The following is a 19,708-nucleotide window of genomic DNA, read 5'->3' as shown; positions in this document are numbered from 1 at the left end:
ACATATGGGAAATGAACCAACAGTATGTTAGGTGACATGCAGACTCAGGAAACATTCAGGAGCCCAGAAGAGAGAACCACATATCCAATACCTCAAGAGTGTCAAGAGCTTGGTCTGTTGGTGGATACAGCTCAGTGCCAGGGTGGTTTGACAGAATAGAAATTAATGATGGAGTGGAGTAGCAGGGCCATATGTATAGATAGGGTACCATAAAATTCCAATTTAATTCTAATTGCTATGTCAAGTCATGGGATGGCTTTAGCAGATACACAAAAGACTTTTTTCTAAAAATTTAATAGTTGTATGTTTTATACTTGGGTCAGAATTTCTCAACCTTCTAAAGCTGAGGTCATTAATTTGAGACCTTTTCTTCTAATATAGGCCTTTAATACTATAGATTTCACTCTAAATACTGGGTTAGTAGGTTTCCATAAATTTTGACATAATTTTCTTTTTTTTTTTTTGAGACGGAGTTTCACTCTTGTTACCCAGGCTGGAGTGCAATGGCGCGATCTCAGCTCACTGCAACCTCCACCTCCTCGGATCAGGCAATTCTTCTGCCTCAGCCTCCCGAGTAGCTGGGATTACAGGCACACGCCACCATGCCCAGCTAAGTTTTTGTATTTTTAGTAGAGATGGGGTTTCACCGTGTTGACCAGGATGGTCTCAATCTCTTCACCTCGTGAGCCTCCGCGCCCGGCCAATTTTGACATAATTTTCAATCAGTTTTAATAATTTTTAATTTCCCTTGTGATTTCTTCTTTGATGTATGAAATTTGATTATGGTCTAAAAGCATACTTTGCATGACCTGAACCCTTTTCTGTTTATTGAGGTTTGTTTTATGACCCAGAATGTGGTCTATCTTGGAAGAATGTTTACACATTATTACTAAAAATAATGTGCACTCTGATCTTGGTAGAGTGTTCTATAAATGTCAAGTAAGTCAATATGGTTGAGTGTTCCTCATGTCTTGAGTCCTGATTTTCTGCTTGTCCTGTCACTTATGTAGAGAATGGTGTTTTCTTTAAGAAAAAAATACTGTAATTATGGATTTGTCTATTTCTCTTTGAATGTCTGTCATTTTTTAGTTCTTTTATTAGGTACATAAATATTTAGGTAATAGTCTTTGTTCTGAAGTTAATTTTGTATGATATTAATACAGCCTCTCTAGTGCTCTTTTGCTTACTGTTAGAATGGTGTATCTGTGTCTTTTGATTTTTAAATAATTTTTGTAGTTATATTTAAAATGGTTTTCTTGTAGGAAACATTACTGGATCTTGCATTTTTATCTACTTTGAAAATCTTTGCTAAACCACATTTAATTTAGTGTGATTATATTGCTGGGTTTCAGTTTATCATTTTGCTATTCGTTTTCTCTTTATTTAATCTGTTCTCTTTATTTTCTCCCCCCTCCCCACTTCTGCCTTTGGATTGAATATTTTGCATGATTCCTCTGTTGTTAGAACTATTTAAATTGTGTGCTCATAGGACTGTCAGTCAGGTATAGGCACAGGAGGAAACATAGGAGAGGCTTGTAGCAGAACAAAGTTTATTATACTTACAAGTCCTAGAGAGACAGTCATTGCACACCAAAGGAGCCAAGGGGGCACAGAGAAAGCATCAAAGAAGCTGGCCCAACTAAGCTGTTAGGGAGCTGAGAGAGAATGAAGATGGGGAAGTGCCGTTATTGGCAGCCAGGATGGAGTACACAAACAGCACAAGAGAACTTGTGGCAGGGCCAGCGTAATCAGACTAGTATAGCTTGCTCAGAGCTCACAGCCTGTTTGTGGGGATATCGAGGCAGCAGGAAAATACAGAGCTTTAAAATTTACATTAACGTTTGTGCTGTGGTGCCCTAACATTATTACAATACTAATCAGATGGATAACACTTGCCACCTGGGTTGTGGAAATGTTAAAGGTACCTGGGACAGCATGGCTTAGCTACTGAAGGTAAACTTTAATAAAGGTAGCAGTTCAGAGGAGTCCTGTTAGGCATATGATGAGGGTTTGGTATCCAGTTTGTAACAAGGCATCCCACTTTGTGGAAGAAAGCCAAGAGAATGGGCCAGGCACCTCTGGATTTAAGGGTATCTGTTGGAATATTCAGCCAAGTCATGAAAAACCTTTACCACTTGACCTGTTCCTCATAGTTGGCCTGTACCTGTCCAGAGATATTAATGTACCTACAGCAGGAGGTATCCTGCATGGCACAAACTCCTCCTTCCCTGGCTAACAGTCAGCCTGTTACCTGTTGCCATTTGAGCTAGAGACTCATGGACTTGTTGTATTAAGGACAGTATTTTGTGCAGCCTTTGAATATGATCTGAAAGGGCTACCTAATGACTCTGCTTAGCATTTATGCTTTGGTCTTATTTGACAAAGGCTGCTGTACCGGTGCCAGCAGTGGTGGCTCCTGTGCCTCTGGCAGGTCCTATTAAGATAGGGATAAACAGTGCCCATTTTGCTTTATGCCTCCGGGTTAATGGAAACAGGGAGGTACCCAGGGACAGAGACCCATGGCAATCCCCAGCATAATCACCGTTTACCAGATTTTATTAGGGAAAACGTGCAGGGGCATCAGCAAGGAAAAATACCTAAGGTGCTGTGCCTGTGACTTCTAGCCACAATAAAACCCAAATGTGCCATTATTCAGAGTATACTGTACCCATCAGACTATTACTGTAAGGAGCGTGAAGGCCTCAGGGTGGGGAATTGGCCACTGGTGGTTGGCTCCTGGGCACAAGTGGTAAGCCCATAGGGGTGACTTGGTCATGACATGTCACCATCCCTGGTGAGGAATGAAGGCAGGTGGTGGATTTAAGCAAATGGGGCTTTGGGAGGTTTTATTTATGATATTAGCCAAGACAGTAGGTCTGAAATCTTTAGGGTCACTAACAATATCTTGGTAGTGTTATTAAGGGCATTAGAAACATGTTCAGTCAAAGTGACATGTTTGGCAGTTGTAATATTGGAGGGTATGAAATAATAGTAAGGTATATGTAAAGGTTAGTAGTATTTCTGTGTGATCAAGGGGAAGGAGATTATAATAGGACATGTAGGGTGATAGCAGAAGAAGGCATCGGAGAGTAAATGGTACTCTTTCCTGGGGGAGAAGGGGTTGACTGATTTGAAGCAGATATCTCCTGAGGAAAACAATAATTTCCACTAATTTTTAGAATGGCATAGATAGTAACCTCTACTAGATTTCCTATTGGACATGGAAGTGTAGGGTATACATTTTGGCAGAGAGCAAGGAATATACCAGAATCATGAGTTAGGCAGACAGCAAGCTCAGAAACATAGCAGAATATTTAACATCCAAGAGAAAAAAGCAGCAATGTCCCATGTCTAATGCATACCTTAGGAGAGGCAGTCCACAGGCACCACTGGGGCAGAGGTTTTCATATCAGGGATGAAGTTGCCCCTGGCACAAGAGGTAAAGTCATCTACAATGGCAAAATCTTGGGCTGGGGCAATCTCATCTCCAGCAGTGAGCTTCTGGGCAAGGGTGAAGTCATCTGGGATATGAATGTCCACAGTGAGGATCCCTTGCATGAGAGGAGTTGCTTCTCTCTCACTATTTTCAAGATTATCTCTCTTTGGCTTTTGATATTTGATTATGTGTCTCAGTGTGGGTCTCTTTGCGGTTCTCCTACTTAAGAGTTCATTCATGGTGAAGTCTTGCTGGATTTGCAAATTCATGTTTTTCATCAAATTTGGAGACTTTTCAGCCATTAATGTCTTCAAATGTTTTTTCTGCCCCTTTCTTTCTCTTCCTCTTCAGGGATTCCCAAATTGTTGGTGTGCTACAGTTCCAAAAAGCTCTGTTCACTCTCCCTCATTCTTTTTTATATTAACAATTTATATTTTCCTATTTTTAAGTTTGCTGAATCTCTATGATCTTTTGAATCCCTTTATTGTATTCATATTTTTTGTTTCCATTAGTGTACATTTTGATCCAGAATTTTTTTTGTTCTTTTTAAAAATGATTTTATCTCTTTATTTCTACCCTCAGTTTGCTCATACATCTTTTTCCTTTATTCATGTCCTTCATTTTGTAGCACTTCCTCTGATTCTTTAGGCCTTCTCTTCCTGCTGAGACGGTCACTCTCAGTTAAGGGTTCTATATTTAGATCAAGTATTACAAGAGAAAGTTCCTCTTTCTGGCAATTGATGTTATGTGGTAGGAAAGTATGAACTATAACTTCTCAGTATCCCCCATTCATGTATGGCAGCATGTGCAGATCCTTGGGAAGAGCATGGCCTGCAGAATCCAGAGACCTGTTTGAATCATGCTGTGCCCTGTCTCAGGTCTGTGGCTTTGTGCAAGTTTCCTTGCTACCCTTCACCTCCATTTTCCTCAAGGAAGGCTTAAAGGGGAAATATTAACAATCATTCATTCCAGGTGAGAGTATCAGAGATGACTAATGTGTGTTCCTGGTGCACAGCACCATGCGAGGACCATCCCTCTGGATGCTATTTCTAGGGAAATACATCCTTAGGCCTATAAATCTGTCTACTACTCCAACTTCCTTTGCTCACTGCTCTCCTGCCAAGCTGTCCTAATCATTACAAGCTCTTTCCCACTTCCCAGTCTTTCCTTCTGCCTGGGACACTTGAGTCCAAATCTCTGCAGTGCCTCTCCTCTCCTCCCTTGCATCCTTCCCTGTTCTTCACCAATGTCACCTACTGGGAGAGTCTTTTTCCCCCGCTTTGGCCTTGCTAGTTCTAGATTAAGTATTTCTCATCGTCTGGAATTTTTGTGCCGGGAATGTGGCAGACTTACAAAAGTAGACATCAGGACTTGGTTGGGTTTTCCAGGGTGGTGTAGAAGCAAAGATGAAAAATAAAAATAAGATAATAGCTGCCTTTATTGAGCTTTGAGGGTGATTTTTGTAGCACTTCATTTAATCCCAATTTCCTCAGAGTTAGGTTGTATTATCATTCCTGCTTTATAGAAAAGAAACCTGAGGCTTCAAAAACGTAAGTTACCTTCTCAGGGTCACACAACTCTTGGCAGAAACTCACACCCTGTACCTTGATCCCTTGAGCCTATGTTCTTTCTTCTTCACCACCATTCCGCCTCAGTGGGCTGGGGAAGCCTGGGGTGACACCTGACAAAGATTTTCTCTTCAACCAAACTAGCCAGGCCCCTCTGAGCCTTCCTGAATGGGCCTGTCAACTGTGGCCTATTCAGACTTGAACAACACTAACAGTTTCTAATAACTTTTAAAGTGCCAGCCCAAAAAACTCAAGGCTGTCCAAAGAATTTCTTCCGGCCAACACCTGAAGATAAGGCCCATCTCCCAGCCTCTGTGGGAGGATAGGAGCCTAACTCAAAGTGCCAGTAGCAAACCCAGATGGACCAACCCCCTCCCTTCCTGTGCTTTGTAATTTTTCGCTTTTCTGACTCTACTGAACCCCTACTCACTACCCGCTCCCTATTTCCCCACCCTCCCTTTAACATATTCATTCACCTTTGTACATATCAAAGCTGAGTTAAGTTCATGCCAAATTCCTTTCCCCATTGCAATCCTTATCACCAATTAAACTCTGTTCTCACCACTGTCATTAATGTTCAGCTTTGTTCATCTTTGATACACGTAGTGAACTTTGCAAGGTGGGCAGGCCTCCCTCAGCAGGTGAGCGTGGTAATAAATGAGCTTTGTGGCACCCTCCAGGCAGAAAAAATGGCACGGCCCAAGGAAACGTTCTTTGTTCAAGGAGGCAAGAGGGGCTGTTTGGTTGCCAAGAGAAACCCCAGTTTTCTGAGATCAGTCCTAGGAGGGCAGTATTGTATGGCGTTTTACTGAATGTTCAAATGTAGCCTGTATCCTAAGATGTATGACTCTGAGAGACGTGCTAGAGCTGCCTGAGTCTCAGGTCACCAGCATAGTCACCATATGACTATGGCACTTACCTTACGGTACGTGGGAAGATTACCAAAACCAGGAAAAACACAGCAGCAAACTTCCACACACAGGCACTTTGTTGCTTGTGTTATAAATCTTTTAATTCTCTCAACCACCTGGGAAGATGGCAATTATTTTTGTTTTGATGGAAAAATCAGGAAAGCAAGTGACTTCCCCAAGTTTATAGAGTAAGCGGAAGTCCCAATAGACTGAATTCACACTAGGAATTTGGGTCCACAACTGAGAACAGTTAATTGTTTGAAAGCAGCACACAGTGCAAACCCAAGGCTCAGTTGCTGCTGCTGTTAACAATATTGTATTATGATCATTATAATTTTTCCCTATTTATCTCTAATGCCAGAGTGCTTACACTCTGCACCTCTCGGGCCATATGGCCTTGTCATTGTCTTGCATCTTGAATCAATTACTTCTGCACATAAAGGTTTTTTCTCTAACACAATTGCAATTTGTTTAAAGAAGCAAAGAATTAAGCTCCCAGGAAATGCTCAGTGATATGTGCCTGGGTGCTTTCTAGATGTTTACCAACACCTGAGCTCTAATTACATCTGACTGGCCCAAGCCTAACAAAGAAACTTTGACTTTCCAGGCATCAGTGACCTTCACTGGCAGGCTGTCACCTCCATTCAGGAAAAAAAGGGCAGTGGCACCCAGCACAAGGGACTCTGTACTGAGAGATGACGTTGAAGACCTGTAGGCTTCTGGTCTCAGTGCCTAAAGCTTCCCCTTTCCTCCATGTGGAAGCCTGACACCTCCTTCACTCAGCCCCTTTTCCACATCTGTAGGGCAACCTCCTTCCTTCCCACAGACCTGCTGAGTTACCATCTCATCTTCTACCTGGCCTCTTTGTTTCTCCTCAGATTATTTAGGGCAAGAAACATTCTTTCCCTCAAAATGGCTCAGACACGCTAGAATCTGTTGTAAGGAAACGAGGGTGTTTTATAAGCGCTCCTTCTAAACATTTGAAACAGTAAACACATAAGAGTGACAGGTGATTAGATGTGACATTTGAGACCAGAATGTTGAAGCAACCATGAGAAGATGATGATGAAATAAATAGCTAATACTTATTGAATGCTATTGAGGGCCAGGCATTGTGGTAAACACTTTGCACCAATTAACGCATTTAATCTTCTTAATAATGCTGTGAAATAGCCATTTTACAGATGGAGAAACTTATTGAAGCATGACACAGTGAAATAGTTTGTCCCTGGTCACACAAAGCCAGTATACATGCAACATGGATTTAAACCCAGGAGCATAACTCCAAAGCTAATGCTCTTCACACACACACCTTGGAGCCCTTAAAGGGTATGGTGTGTTTCTTATCTATTAGGCCCACAGTGGATGCTCAAGAAATGGTTAATAAGTATGACTGAGGAAATAATACGACATCAGTGACAATAACATCATTATGACTTTGGCCCAATCTTCTAACAAAGTAATAGTCTCTTCCTGCTCTCTTAAAGCTATCTGCATTTAAAATATAGCCTTCTTTTTCCTACTTCTGTATTGTGAAGGCAATTTAAATCCAGAAATGTAAAGCACTATCATATGTATGTCCATGCTTTTTAAATGACAAAGCTGTGGTATTTTGATGAATCTTCTCATAACAAAATGACGTGGAGGCATTAAACTACGTGTAGTGGAAACAAATAAAATCTAATCTTTGTGGTACCAGTTGCTTGTGACAGCAGATGCAGACAGATAATGGGAGAAAAGAAAGCTCCTCTCGTTATCCCGTAAGTATATATGTGGTAGCTAGTCTACCCATAATTACAACTGTTTGATACCACATCATGCTGCCTTAATTATATTTACATTGGAGACAAGGTGTTGTTCTGCTGCCCAGGCTGGAAAGCAGTGGTGTGATAACTCATTGTGACCTTAAAATCCTGTACTCAAGCAATCCCTCCCCGCTCAACCTCCTGAGTATCTAGGATTGCAGGCATATGCCCACAGCTGGGTAATTTAAAAATATATATTTTTAACAGACTGAGTTTTGCTATGTTGCCCAGGCTGGTCTCAAACTCCTGGCCTTAAGCAATCCTCCTGCCTCAGCCTTCCAGGGTGCTGGGATTACAGATATGAGTCACTGCACGCTGTCCTTTCTTAATCATAAATCTCTCAAAGATCCTTCAGTGTTCCATAGAATCTCAATATAAATTTCATGATTAAAAATAAATGAAAGATAAAAGCCCTGGAGAACAGTCAAAATTTACCACCCCATTCCAAACCTACTGTCTCTTGCAAACTGCTATTGGACTATGCCTCTGTGCTTTGGCATTCGGTTAAGGTAGCACGTATATCAGAGGAGATATATTTTGTTTAAAGTCAGAAACTTCATTAGTCGTTCCACACCAGAATTATCATATCTATAATGTAATGTTCCTTTTTAAAATATCTTACTCTCACTTGTAAGAAAGAACAAAATCTGAACACAATCCATATCACAGTCCTCCACTTGCGTCAATGTCCATACACTCCAAATCGAATTTATCTTTATTACCTTTCTAATCACAAGATAAGATTCTAATTACAGGGCCAGTGAGACTGTTCCATTTCTTAACTAGAACTTAGAATATCTGAAGTCATCCTCCCTCCTTACAATCCATAATTAATCTGTCAAGGTTCAGTGCAGAGAATGAAAACTCTCCTACCTATTTCAGGACATACAGTGCAGCAAATTCGTGCTTTTAAAATTGGTAGGTGGACTGTAAACATAATGAGGGCACTTCTGGACGAGTGATTTCGAGGTAAACTCCCATAACTATGACCCAGGGATGGAGAAATGACTGCTGCTGAAAGCAGTGATGCTGCCAGCAGTACTACCTCAAAGCCGCAGAATCTGAAACTAGACAAGGGAACATGGAGTCCAGCTGAAGCAGGTATGACAGAACCCAACTGTCTGAATGACCTAAAATTAACGCCCAGCACACCACATACACACACTCACGGGCACATGCAGGAATGCACACAGCTACATGAGTAGTACTCACTACATAATTAGTACTTATCACTTAGGATTCATTTCAACATTATATCTAGGTGAGCCTGCTCTGATCTCTTGTAGCATGCTGTTTCTTGGTTATGTCCTCATTGCACTTGTAAATGGGTATTTCAATTTATTTGCTATCTTTCTTGTTAGATAACATCACTGTGAGAAAAAGATCACATTTGTTTTGTTCATTATTACAATGGTTATCAAAATGTACTTTCTGGAAAGTGTTATTGTCACCTAAGAACACATGAAAAATGCAAATTCAAATCAACTCATACAGAAACTCTAGGATTCAGACTTAGTTATCTGTGCTTTAACAAGCCCTCCTAGTGATTTTGACATACCACTAGAGTTCAGAATTACTGGATTTCTGTATCCCATCCCTGTGTAATACACGAGTGATGCTGAGTAAATTTTCTTGAAATGTATCTAATTAAACCTACTGTAAATTGACTCTGAATAATCCTCATCAAAATACTGCTATTCTTAGTACAAAGAGCAGGTCATTTTTCTCTAGGTTTCCTAGTCTCCCACTAAAGGCTATTCTAAGGCTAATCGTAGCAAAATTTTTTGCAAGAAATAGTCACAATGAAAGAGTTTGCAATATACAAAATGATTTTATTAGATACAAAACTTTTATTAACATCATTTTATTTCTTTTGCAGCTTTAATTTTCAACATTATAACACTTACTAGCTCCTCTGGGTGACTAAATAACTTCACATGCTCACTAGCTAAAAAGAATTTCTAAGTAGAACTCAAGGGAAACTTCAAGCTACTGCTCTAAGAAATGCATATTTAATTATATGTTTATTTGCTGTCCTGTAGAAACCAGTTTACAAATAGCATCACTGCAAAGATTTACACATAATTCCTAAACCCGTCAGGTTGTTCTACCATTAATCTTCTGATGTCTAGCAAGACCAACACTCTCAGTGAAGACTTTGCCGTGTCTCTTAAATGAGATTTCTCTCCAGTTTCAGTTCTCTGCTCTAGAATAAGGGGTGTACTTGGAACTAAAGAGTTCTCTCAATTTCCAAATTTTCTACATCCATACAGCTTCTCTCCTGTAGGTGTTTGTAGGAGATTCTATTGCCTATAGTCTTTCCTGTATTTGATAAATGTACATGGTTTTTTCCTAGTGTGAGTATACTTACGTCAATTAAGGGATTAATACTGACAAATGCTTTCCCACATTTATGGTCTTCATGATTTCCCTACAGTGTAAACGTTGATAAACAAAATGGTCTACATCTTTGCTAAAAGTCTTCCAATATTCACTACATTCATAAGTCTTTCCCCAGGATAAATTTTTCTAATGTTAAATAAGGGAGACTCTATGAATGAAATTTACTGATAAATACTACTTCATGTATTTTCTCTTCTGTAAGATTTCTAACACGTATAGTGATTCATGTGGCCTAGAGGCTTTTCCACACTTACCACACTACTGGGTTTCTCTCCATTATGTATTCTTTGATGGGCAGTAAGATTTGAGCCTTTGCTAAAAGCTTTCCCACACTCACTACATTTATATGGCTTTTCTCCAGTATGAATTCTCTGATGGACAGTAAGGTTTGAACTACAGCTGAAGGTTTTCCCACACTTAATACATTCGTAAGGTTTCTCTCCAGTATGAATTCTGTGATGTTGAAGCAGGGATGACCTGTGACTGAAGGCTTTCCCACATATACTGCATTCATAAGGTTTCAATCTAATGTGATTTCTCAAATGCATATTCAGTGATTCAAGCTGGTTAAAGGATTTCCTGCATTTCTGACATTCAAAGGGTTTTTCCTCAGTATGAATACTCTGATGCTGAACAAGAAATGAGAGGCTACTAAAGACTTTCAGACATTTGTTACATTCGTATTGTTTCTCCATAGTGTGAATTCTTTGATGTCGAGTAAGGTGTGAGCTACAGCAGAAAGCTTTCCCACATTCACTACATTCATAAGGCTTCTCTCCAGTATGGATTTTCTGATGGTGAATGAGAGATGACCTATGAATGAAAGCCTTTCCACATATACGACACTCATAAAGTTTTTCTTGAGTATGAATTCTTAGATGTTCAATGAGATGGGATACACGACTAAAAGACTTTCCACAGTTCATACATTCATATGGTTTCTCTCCAGTGTGAGTGCTCTGATGGTTCGTAAGTGATGAGACATGGCTAAAGGCCTTCCCACATTCAGTACATTTGTAAGGTTTCTCTCCACTATGGCTTATCTGATGTCGTGTAAGGGATGAGCCATGGCTAAAAGTCTTCCCACATTCACGACATTCATAGGGCTTCTCTCCTGTATGAATTCTCCAGTGGCGATTAAGGATTGACTGTTTGCCGAAGGCTTTCCCACATTCACTGCATGTATAGATTTTCTCTCTCTTACAAGTCTGGTGAAGGGTAACAGATTTGCTCTTGTTGAAGGCTGCCCCACTTTCATTAGAATTCAAAAGTTTCTTTCCACCACTGATTTTCTCATTTTTTATAACTGACTTTTTTGATAAGTTCTTCTTTAATATATCATATTTGTGTGGATTTCCTTCAGCAGAAATTTTTTGTGGTTCAGAAAAAGCAGATTTTGAATGAAAGGTGCTTCTAAAAATATTGTATTTGTAAACACTGTCCCCATTAGGGCTTTCCCTAGAGATGAGAGTTGCTGGTCTGAAATGTTCCACCTGACTTCCATGCTTCCCTTCCAACTTCTCTATGTATTCCAAATTCTTCTTAGAATTTGAAAATTCATAACTTTGTTTTATAACTTTTTCTATTATTACTGTTTGGGGTGAATCTTCATCATAAATATCCTTCTTTGTTGATAATTCCTTGTTTTCCCATCTTGATTCCCAATCTGAAATAAAGCAAAGCACTGCTTTTTTTTTTTTAACTTCTTAAAAAGAAACTACTACAGTGGAATTAGAGAACTGGATTAGAAATGAAGCCCCCAGAAAACACATAGTTTTTGTGTGTAAGTGTGTGAGACGGAGTTTCGCTCTTGTTACCCAGACTGGAGTGCAATGGCACGATCTCGGCTCACCGCAACCTTCGCCTCCTGGGTTAAGGCAATTCTCCTGCCTCAGCCTCCTGAGTCGCTGGGATTACAGGCACACGCCACCATGCCCAGATAATTTTTTGTATTTTTAGTAGAGACAGGATTTCACCATGTTGACCAGGATGGTCTCAATCTCGTGATCCACCCGCCTCAGCCTCCCAAAGTGCTGGGATTACAGGCTTGAGCCACCGCGCCCGGCCCCAAAAAACACATAGTTTTGACAACTCCAGTATTTCAATGATTCCTGAACAATGCTGAAGGGAAGTAGAGAATACAAAGTTCACAGAAGCAGAAACAGAATGTGATAACAGACATAGGTAAAATATATAAAATGGGTAAAATATGTGTAATGGATGAAATAGTATGCAAAAAAAGGAAACGATCAGAAATAAAATGTGGAAGGCATTCTGGATTCCAGGCCATCATTTTGTGTGTATATTCATGTATAAAACATTGCATTTTGTCTCATAGCCTTTTTCTCCAACATTCAATTAATTTCAGTTTGCTGCCAGATTAACATGCTTAAAAGACAGAATTGATATTACTACATTAAACAGTTTCAGTTAAAACAAAATAAATGTTCTTTATAGCTGGCAAAGATTTGGGCTTTCTGAAGTTATGAAGAAACTATATGAATCGTCATTTACTGGACATTAGAAAATATTTTTTCTAGAAACATTTTTATACATTCCTTACTTCCTCTAATATGTTCATATTTCATCTACAAAGCTCAACTTTAGAAAAGTGATTTCCTATCTAACTGACAGCTTTTCTTAGCCCAAAACAATCAGTATGTTTTTCCTTAAGTAGATTTAAGAAGGAATAATTTGCCTTACTTTGTCTGAATAGAGTAACAATTTGAATTATTATGGTGGCAAAAACCTCTAACCTTGATTAGATGACATGAGTGGTACAGATAATAATTTGGGATAGAGGAACAACTGTTTGGAAAAGCTAAGCTAAATACCCCTCAGTTTTCATTTATATCGGAGATCTTTGAAGACAGTATCCCTAAAATGCCTCCACCCTCACTATAAGCATCTTTAACAGAAACTTCCCTTGTCTCGTTCACCATGACTCACCTGGAGTCACACCTTTGGACATTTTTTCCTCCACCATCCAGGGCTCTTTTCCATCCTCCAATAGCGTGATCACATGTGGCTTAGTTATGGAAAGACCTGCTTACAGGAAGAACATAGAATTGCGTAAGCTGCGGTCCTCTATTATGAGAGGCCATCACAAGAGACCACAGGAAGGGATGAAGGGTGTCACTGACATGGAAAGATAAGCTTCAGGCCGGGCACAACAGAGCTATACATTTCCTTGGAAACATGGTACAGAAATTCAGCCATTTACTTAGGAGGATCTCCAGCAATTCAGAGCGGCAAACGAAAGGTGTTCCTTATTGGAGTGGAAGGGGTGATGTCCTTACCTAGAGAGGCCAGGTTCTCATAATTCTGGACCATCACATCCTTGTATAAGTCCCTCTGAGCAGAATCTAGCCATTCCCACTCTTCATGAGAGAAGTCTATAGCCACATCACTAAATGTCACCTGAAATAGCAAATATATTTAGGTTCAACCATAGCGCAGGCCTCTTCTGTCACTGAAGAGGGGTAAAATTAGGCTGGTTGTGGAAGAAATGGAACAAAACTCAGGAGTTGTGACAATGATTGGGACTGTGATCTTGGTTAAGTAATAACAGGACAGTTATATAGATGGAATTAGCATACAGTAAGGGGGACGGTTATGTGCTTGGACTTATTATTACAGTAAGGATGAGAAACAAATATGAGAGCTTTGCTTCAGAAGAGTTAATTTTGCTAAAAGCTATAGAATTACACAAACTTTTAAAAATCAGCATTTGACAATTGACAGCACGGAGTCAAGTATTTAGTTATATCTGTTACAGCTTAAGTGCTAGTTAAGTAATTAAAAAATGAGGCTAAAGTGATTGTCCCTCACATGGGATACTCAGGATGATTCACTAAGGCTCACAAAAAATGGGTAGCTGGGTGTAGTGTCTCACACCTGGAATCCCAAATACCTGGTAGGCTGAGGCAGAATGGCTTGAACCCGGGAGGCGAAGGTTGTGATGAGCCAAGATCACTCCACTGCACTCCAGCCTGGGTAATAGAGCAAAACTCTCTCTCAAAAAAAAAAAAAAAAAAACCTTTACAGTAAAAACTGATAGATATACACTGTTATGGTTTGATTGTGACCCCCAAAAAGCATGTATTGAACTTAATTGCCATTGTAACAGTTTTAAGAGGTGAGAACTTACGAGATTATTAGGACTTGAGGACTCTACCCTCATGAATGGATTAATGTCATCATCATTAAGAGTGGGTTCCTTATTTAAAAATGAGTTTGGGCCCCCTTTTGCCTTTCTCTCCTATCCGCCCTTCCAGCATAAAGGGACACAGCAAGAAGGCCCTTGCCAGATGCCTGCCCCTTGATCTGGGACTTCCCAGGCTCTAAAACCACGAAAAGTCAATTTCTATTGTTGATAAATTACTCAGTCTATGATACTGTTACAGCAGCACCAATGAACTTAAATATACACAAAACTGATTCATAAACAAAAAAAGAAATATATTTATGATGTACACTTAAACTTTGTACTGATAGACATTTAACAATTAAAATATGAGACCCCTGGGCAAAAAGACTGAAGGATGGTTTCATGCCATAGATCAGGGTCCCTAACCGCCTGAATTGGGCCACACAGCAGGAGATGAGTGGCAGGCAAATGAGCATTACCACCCAAGCTCCGCCTCTTGTCAGATCAGCTGTGGCATTAGATCCTCATAGGATCACAATCCCTACTGCGCATGCAAGGGATCGAGGCTGTCTATTCCTCATGTGAACTGAACTAATGCCTGATGATCTGAGGTGAAACAGTTTCATCCCTAAACCACCACCTTCCACTTCTGTGGAAAAACTGTCTTCTACAAAACCTATCTCTGGTACAAAAAAGTTGGGGACCACTGCCATAGATAGTCCTTAAGTCTGAAAGTAAAGGGAAAAATTAAAAGAGTACATTTCAAAGAAAATATTCTAAGGAAATGCTCACAGATATGCTTAGAATTCCTCGTAATAGTACTCATTTCACAATGTTACTTAACATAGTAAAACTTTAGAAGCTTAAATATTCAATAGTTTATTGGTTAGTCAAATTATAATATGTGTAAAAAATACATCCATTTAATACAGTATTATTACTGTCTTTGATTTGTGAAACAGACTGCTTGACTGTGGTTACTTTTTAGCTCAGAGACTTAATTCAGTATTTATTACTTTATTTGGATATTTTATATGCATGTTCACCAGTGACAGTGGTCTTTGGTTTTAAAGGCAGAATTTACTTTTGCCAGGTGTTGGGAAAATAAAATTCAAATCTCCTGGCAAGGGCAGAAAATCCTCTCCACGAATGTAGAAGAAAAAAAAAAAAGAAAACACTTTTATTTCTGAATAAGCATTAAATCAGACCTTGATGCACTTCGCAAGCAATCTACTAATGAGATTAAAGGACAGGAAGAAATCTCATCCTTTTATATAGCCAAGCAAATACAATCCAATACATAAAGTTTCCAGATAATCAAGTAAGACCTGATAGTTCAATTTGCTACACATAATTTATCCCAAATTCACCTGTTAATTGGAGTTGTCACTGTGTTAGTTAACTGCCTTTATCCCAAATAAAAATAACATTTCTCATAGCTTTATGACAAACCAGTCATTACAAGTTAGAGCCAGGGACGCTTCTTTCTTCCCCCTCAGTTACCCGGGCAGCCTGCAGTATTCACCCATCTCTGTCCCCAAAAGAACCTAGGATATCCGTCCTAACATTTGTTATAATGTCTAATGCTTTCTTACTTTCCTACCAGTGCTGCAATCCTCAATACAGTAGCCACTAGCCAATTTGGCTACATACATTTAAATGAATTAAAATGTAAAATTAAAGAAAATTTAAAATTCATGTCCTCCATTGCTTAAGCCATAGTTCAAGTACTCAATCGTCACATGGGGCTGATGGCTACCGTATGATCAGTACACATGGAGAACACTTCCGCCACTGCAGAAAGTTCTCTTAGACAATACTGCACTGGATCATGAAGTCCTGTGTGTCAGTGTACACCGAAATCCACGTACAACTTTTCCTAACAGGTACTTCATAAGTGTTTAGAGGATGAACCAATGAATGATTTTAGCATTAGTTCAATTTAGCCTTTACTTTTGTTGTTTTTTTTTAAGAGACAGCATCTTGCTCTGTCACCAGGCTGGAGTACAGTGACATAATCATAGCCACTGCAGCTTCGTACCACAGGGCTCAAGAAATCTTCCTACCTCATCAGCCTCCTGAGTAGCTGGCACAACAAGCATGTACCACCACACCAGTTTTTCAATTCTAATTATCTAATTTTTCTAAGAAAGACTTCACCCAACAGGTACACCTGCCACCCACATCCCCTCCTGTGCAAGCTTCACCTTCCATGCCATGATTCTGCCCCACCAGTTCTTCGTTACTTATCTTATTCACTCCACAGTTACTAACTAAGCATCTACTTGGTGCCAGGTACCACTCTGGGTACTGAAGCTATAACAGTCAACAAAAAAGAAAAAATATTCCTCCCACCAGGAAGAGACAATGAGCACATACATCTACTGAACACACAGTACATCAGCTAGTGAGTGACACAAGCCGTGGAAAACAACTAAGCAGTGATGGAGGAGTGGAGGTGCTAGGTCAGGGAAGGTGACTGCAATTGCAAACCGGCATTCAGGGAAGCTTTTCTGAGAATTCACCACCGAGCGAACACACGAAGGAGATAAGAATGCAAGCTTGTGCATATCTGGGTGAAGAATATTCCACATGGATGGCACAGCAACTGGTGACAGTGGCTGGAGCTCACAGGGATGAGGAGGCAGAGAAAGGTAATAGCTTAGTTGTACAAACAGGTCACTGCAGAACTTTGGGTTAGAGCTACTGAAAATTTTTAGATCAAGAAATGACAGGAATTTATATAACAATAGGATCACGGTGACAGTTGTACTGAGAACAGACTGATGAGGGTTAAGGGTGGATGCAGGAAATCCAGTTAGGAGGCTACTGTGATAATACAGGTGGCTTGGATTGGGGTGACAGTGGTGTTGGTGGTGATGGGGTAACTAATGGTCAGATTCTCTATACGGTGTGTAACTTAGCTCCAACTAGAGGATCTGAATATGAGTTTTAAGTGAAAGGGAAGAATCAAGGATGACTACAAACATCTCTTGACTTGAGACCACATGGTACAGTTTTGACAACCATAAAGCAAATAACCTTATATTCCAAAGCTGCATTGTCAATGGTAGTTTTAAAATTTTGGCAAGACTAGAAAGTCTTCTAGCAGAAAGTGTTTATCAGGACTTGATCAGAAAGTCCTGATAAAGTGTTTCAGGAAGATTTCGGGACACACTGACTTACCTGAGACATTACTCTGCAAGTTCCGATAGCCAACAGAGTCCCCTTTCCAGGCTCTTAGAGATGGGCAGTGTCCTAAGGGCACAGAAGGGCAGGAAAAAGCAGTCTTAAAAACCCAGGCTTATCTTGCAGCACCTGTGACACCCCGTAATGGAAAAGCACCTTGGTAATCACTCTCCGGGGCGCTAATCTCTCCCTGGGAACCAACAGGGTGTTTCTCCGCAAGGGGAAGCAATTTACCAGGTGCCACTTGCGAGGAAAATCAATTATTCTGTACATAAAAGCCTCATAAAACAACGGTAACTTTATCAGCTATTTCATCTTCACCACTATGCACGATGGGCATTCACATTATTCCAGATTTCTTTTTTAAACGATGACAAAACCGAAATTCCAAGATACCGAACCCATTTGTTCAAGGCTACACAACTGCAAAGCGCCGGCTTCATGGCTACATAACCCAAAACAACTGTGGCTGGCGTCTGCTCTCGCGCTCACTTCGCTCTCACAACCGCGCCAAGAGGTCGGGGCCGTCATCACCCCGTGTTTACACAGCAGGACACGAAGGCCAGGAAAAGCCAAGACCCCAGCCGGGGTCACACCGCGGGCCGACCCAGGGCCCGAGCCCCGCCGCCGCCGCCCCCGGGACCCACACTTGCCGGAGTCCTCAGCGGGGCCTCACCGTCCCCGCAGGCGCCCCGAACCCGCACCTCTGCGGACCTGAATCGCAGCGTCGCTGGTGAGCGGGCAACGGCTGCAGACCTCCGGGAACAACACTGCTCAGAATCGTTCCTGAGCCAGGAAGTCGCCACCAGGACCGAGGCTACCGCGGGATGGACCCAGAGCGCCGCCCAGGGCCGACAGACATTTCCCAGGATCATCCGCGCTGGGGACCAAAGTTCCCAGTGCCGCGAACCGCCGGCCTCGGAAGACCACACTTCCCAGGAGTCTCTGCGGCCGCGGGCAAATCGGTCTCGGCTTCGTAAGAAAGTAAACCGCCTGGGGGCTGTTATTCCATAGCCGGCCAGCTAGGACCACCCGCGAAGTGTCCTAAGGCACACAGTCGTCCTCTGGTGAACGATACACCTTGGAACCAAGGGCCACCCTCTACTTGTAAGTACAATGACGCCCAGACCAAGAAATTACACTTCCCAGAAAACCCTGCGGCCGTGGCAAACTCTTCCGGCCATTCGTGCGTTCACACAAACGTTTTTCTCCCAGGGCGTGGGCAGCGAGCGCTTGCTGGTACCGCGCGAGCACTCGCCTTTGCTAACAAAGGGGCTCCCGTCTTCCCAAACCCCGCTGCTACGCTGTCCACCTTATATGATCTTTGAGATTTTTTTGGAACCCACTTACCGAGACTACAGCTCACAGAACGCCCGGAGGCTGGGCTATACCAACTGTAGTTCGCCAGCCACGGAGATTTCCTGGAAATGCATGAGGACACGTATCTGTGACACTAATGACGGCCGTTCTGATGTGCGTTACGCCCCCTGGGAGGACTTGGAAATACTGAATTTGAGTGAGCATAGGAGGACAGAGACCCTCATCCTGGGAGGAGTCACTCCTCCCGCAGTCATGAGAGCGTGAGCCCCCCTCTCCCCAGAGGCTCTTCTTAGGCCCTGACCTTGCCCGGCCCACCCAAAGGGTCAACGGACCTCTGTATGCAAAGCGGAACAGTCTACTGTTGGTGTGTATTTGGGCAGTTTACTTCCTTTTTAACATTTAAATTAAATTTTAATTTAATGCTGCCTCCACCTCCACCTCTGCCTCTGCCTCTGCCTCTGCCTCTGAGAGAGACAGAGAGAGATGAGGAGGACAGGAGTGGGGGCCCGGCGGGACAGGGACCGGGGAGCCTTCCACACTTTCCACAATCTGGGGACCCTCCCCAAAGGGAAAAGCCACCAACAGTGGAAAAGACTATTGGGCGTCATCCTGGGGACGGAGGCTGGGAGGCCGCAGCTCAAAGCTGTGGGCTCCAGGAAGGCCGCAGGGGGCTGAGCAGCAGGATCTGGGAGCAGAGGGCCGCCTTCCCTCCATCTACCTTCCTTCTCGGGACCCCAGATCACTGTGTCCCCCTCGCACTCCCACAGCTAGAAGGAGGTGGGGTCCTCTGAGGGCAGAGAGGGCCAGGAGGCTTCCTGAGGACCTGAGGCCCCTTGGGTCTCCCAGCTGCTTTGCCCTGGGAGGGACGCGCTTAGTGGTGGGGTTTGTATGGCTGTCACTCGTCTGCCTGTGCCCAGCCAGTCACC

At 41.8% G+C, this 19,708-nt stretch overlaps 1 protein-coding gene across 31 annotated transcripts; it reads right to left on the bottom strand.

Annotated features, from left to right (window-relative positions):
- Positions 1-9,531: 9,531 nt before the first annotated feature.
- LOC103789898 (zinc finger protein 302) lies at positions 9,532-18,893 on the bottom strand. Of its 31 annotated transcripts, none has more exons than XM_078359030.1 (6): positions 18,813-18,893; positions 17,460-17,531; positions 14,037-14,139; positions 13,423-13,543; positions 13,073-13,168; positions 9,532-11,789 (listed from the first exon to the last, which is right to left on the bottom strand). In XM_078359030.1, exons 4-6 carry the CDS (start codon positions 13,454-13,456, stop codon positions 10,330-10,332), a joined length of 1,590 nt encoding a protein of 529 aa, XP_078215156.1. In that variant the 5' UTR covers positions 13,457-13,543; positions 14,037-14,139; positions 17,460-17,531; positions 18,813-18,893; the 3' UTR covers positions 9,532-10,329. The 31 variants fall into 31 exon arrangements, with proteins under 31 accessions (XP_078215156.1, XP_078215152.1, XP_035140694.1 ...); XM_078359026.1 differs by having other exon boundaries at positions 14,037-14,135; XM_035284803.3 differs by having other exon boundaries at positions 13,073-13,171; positions 14,037-14,115.
- Positions 18,894-19,708: the final 815 nt, after the last annotated feature.

This window comes from Callithrix jacchus, chromosome 22, assembly GCF_049354715.1.
Source record: "Callithrix jacchus isolate 240 chromosome 22, calJac240_pri, whole genome shotgun sequence".
Taxonomy (NCBI): Eukaryota; Metazoa; Chordata; class Mammalia; order Primates; family Cebidae; genus Callithrix; species Callithrix jacchus.
The sequence above is the reverse complement of the archived record's forward strand: the minus strand, read 5'-3'. Positions and strand labels throughout refer to the sequence as shown.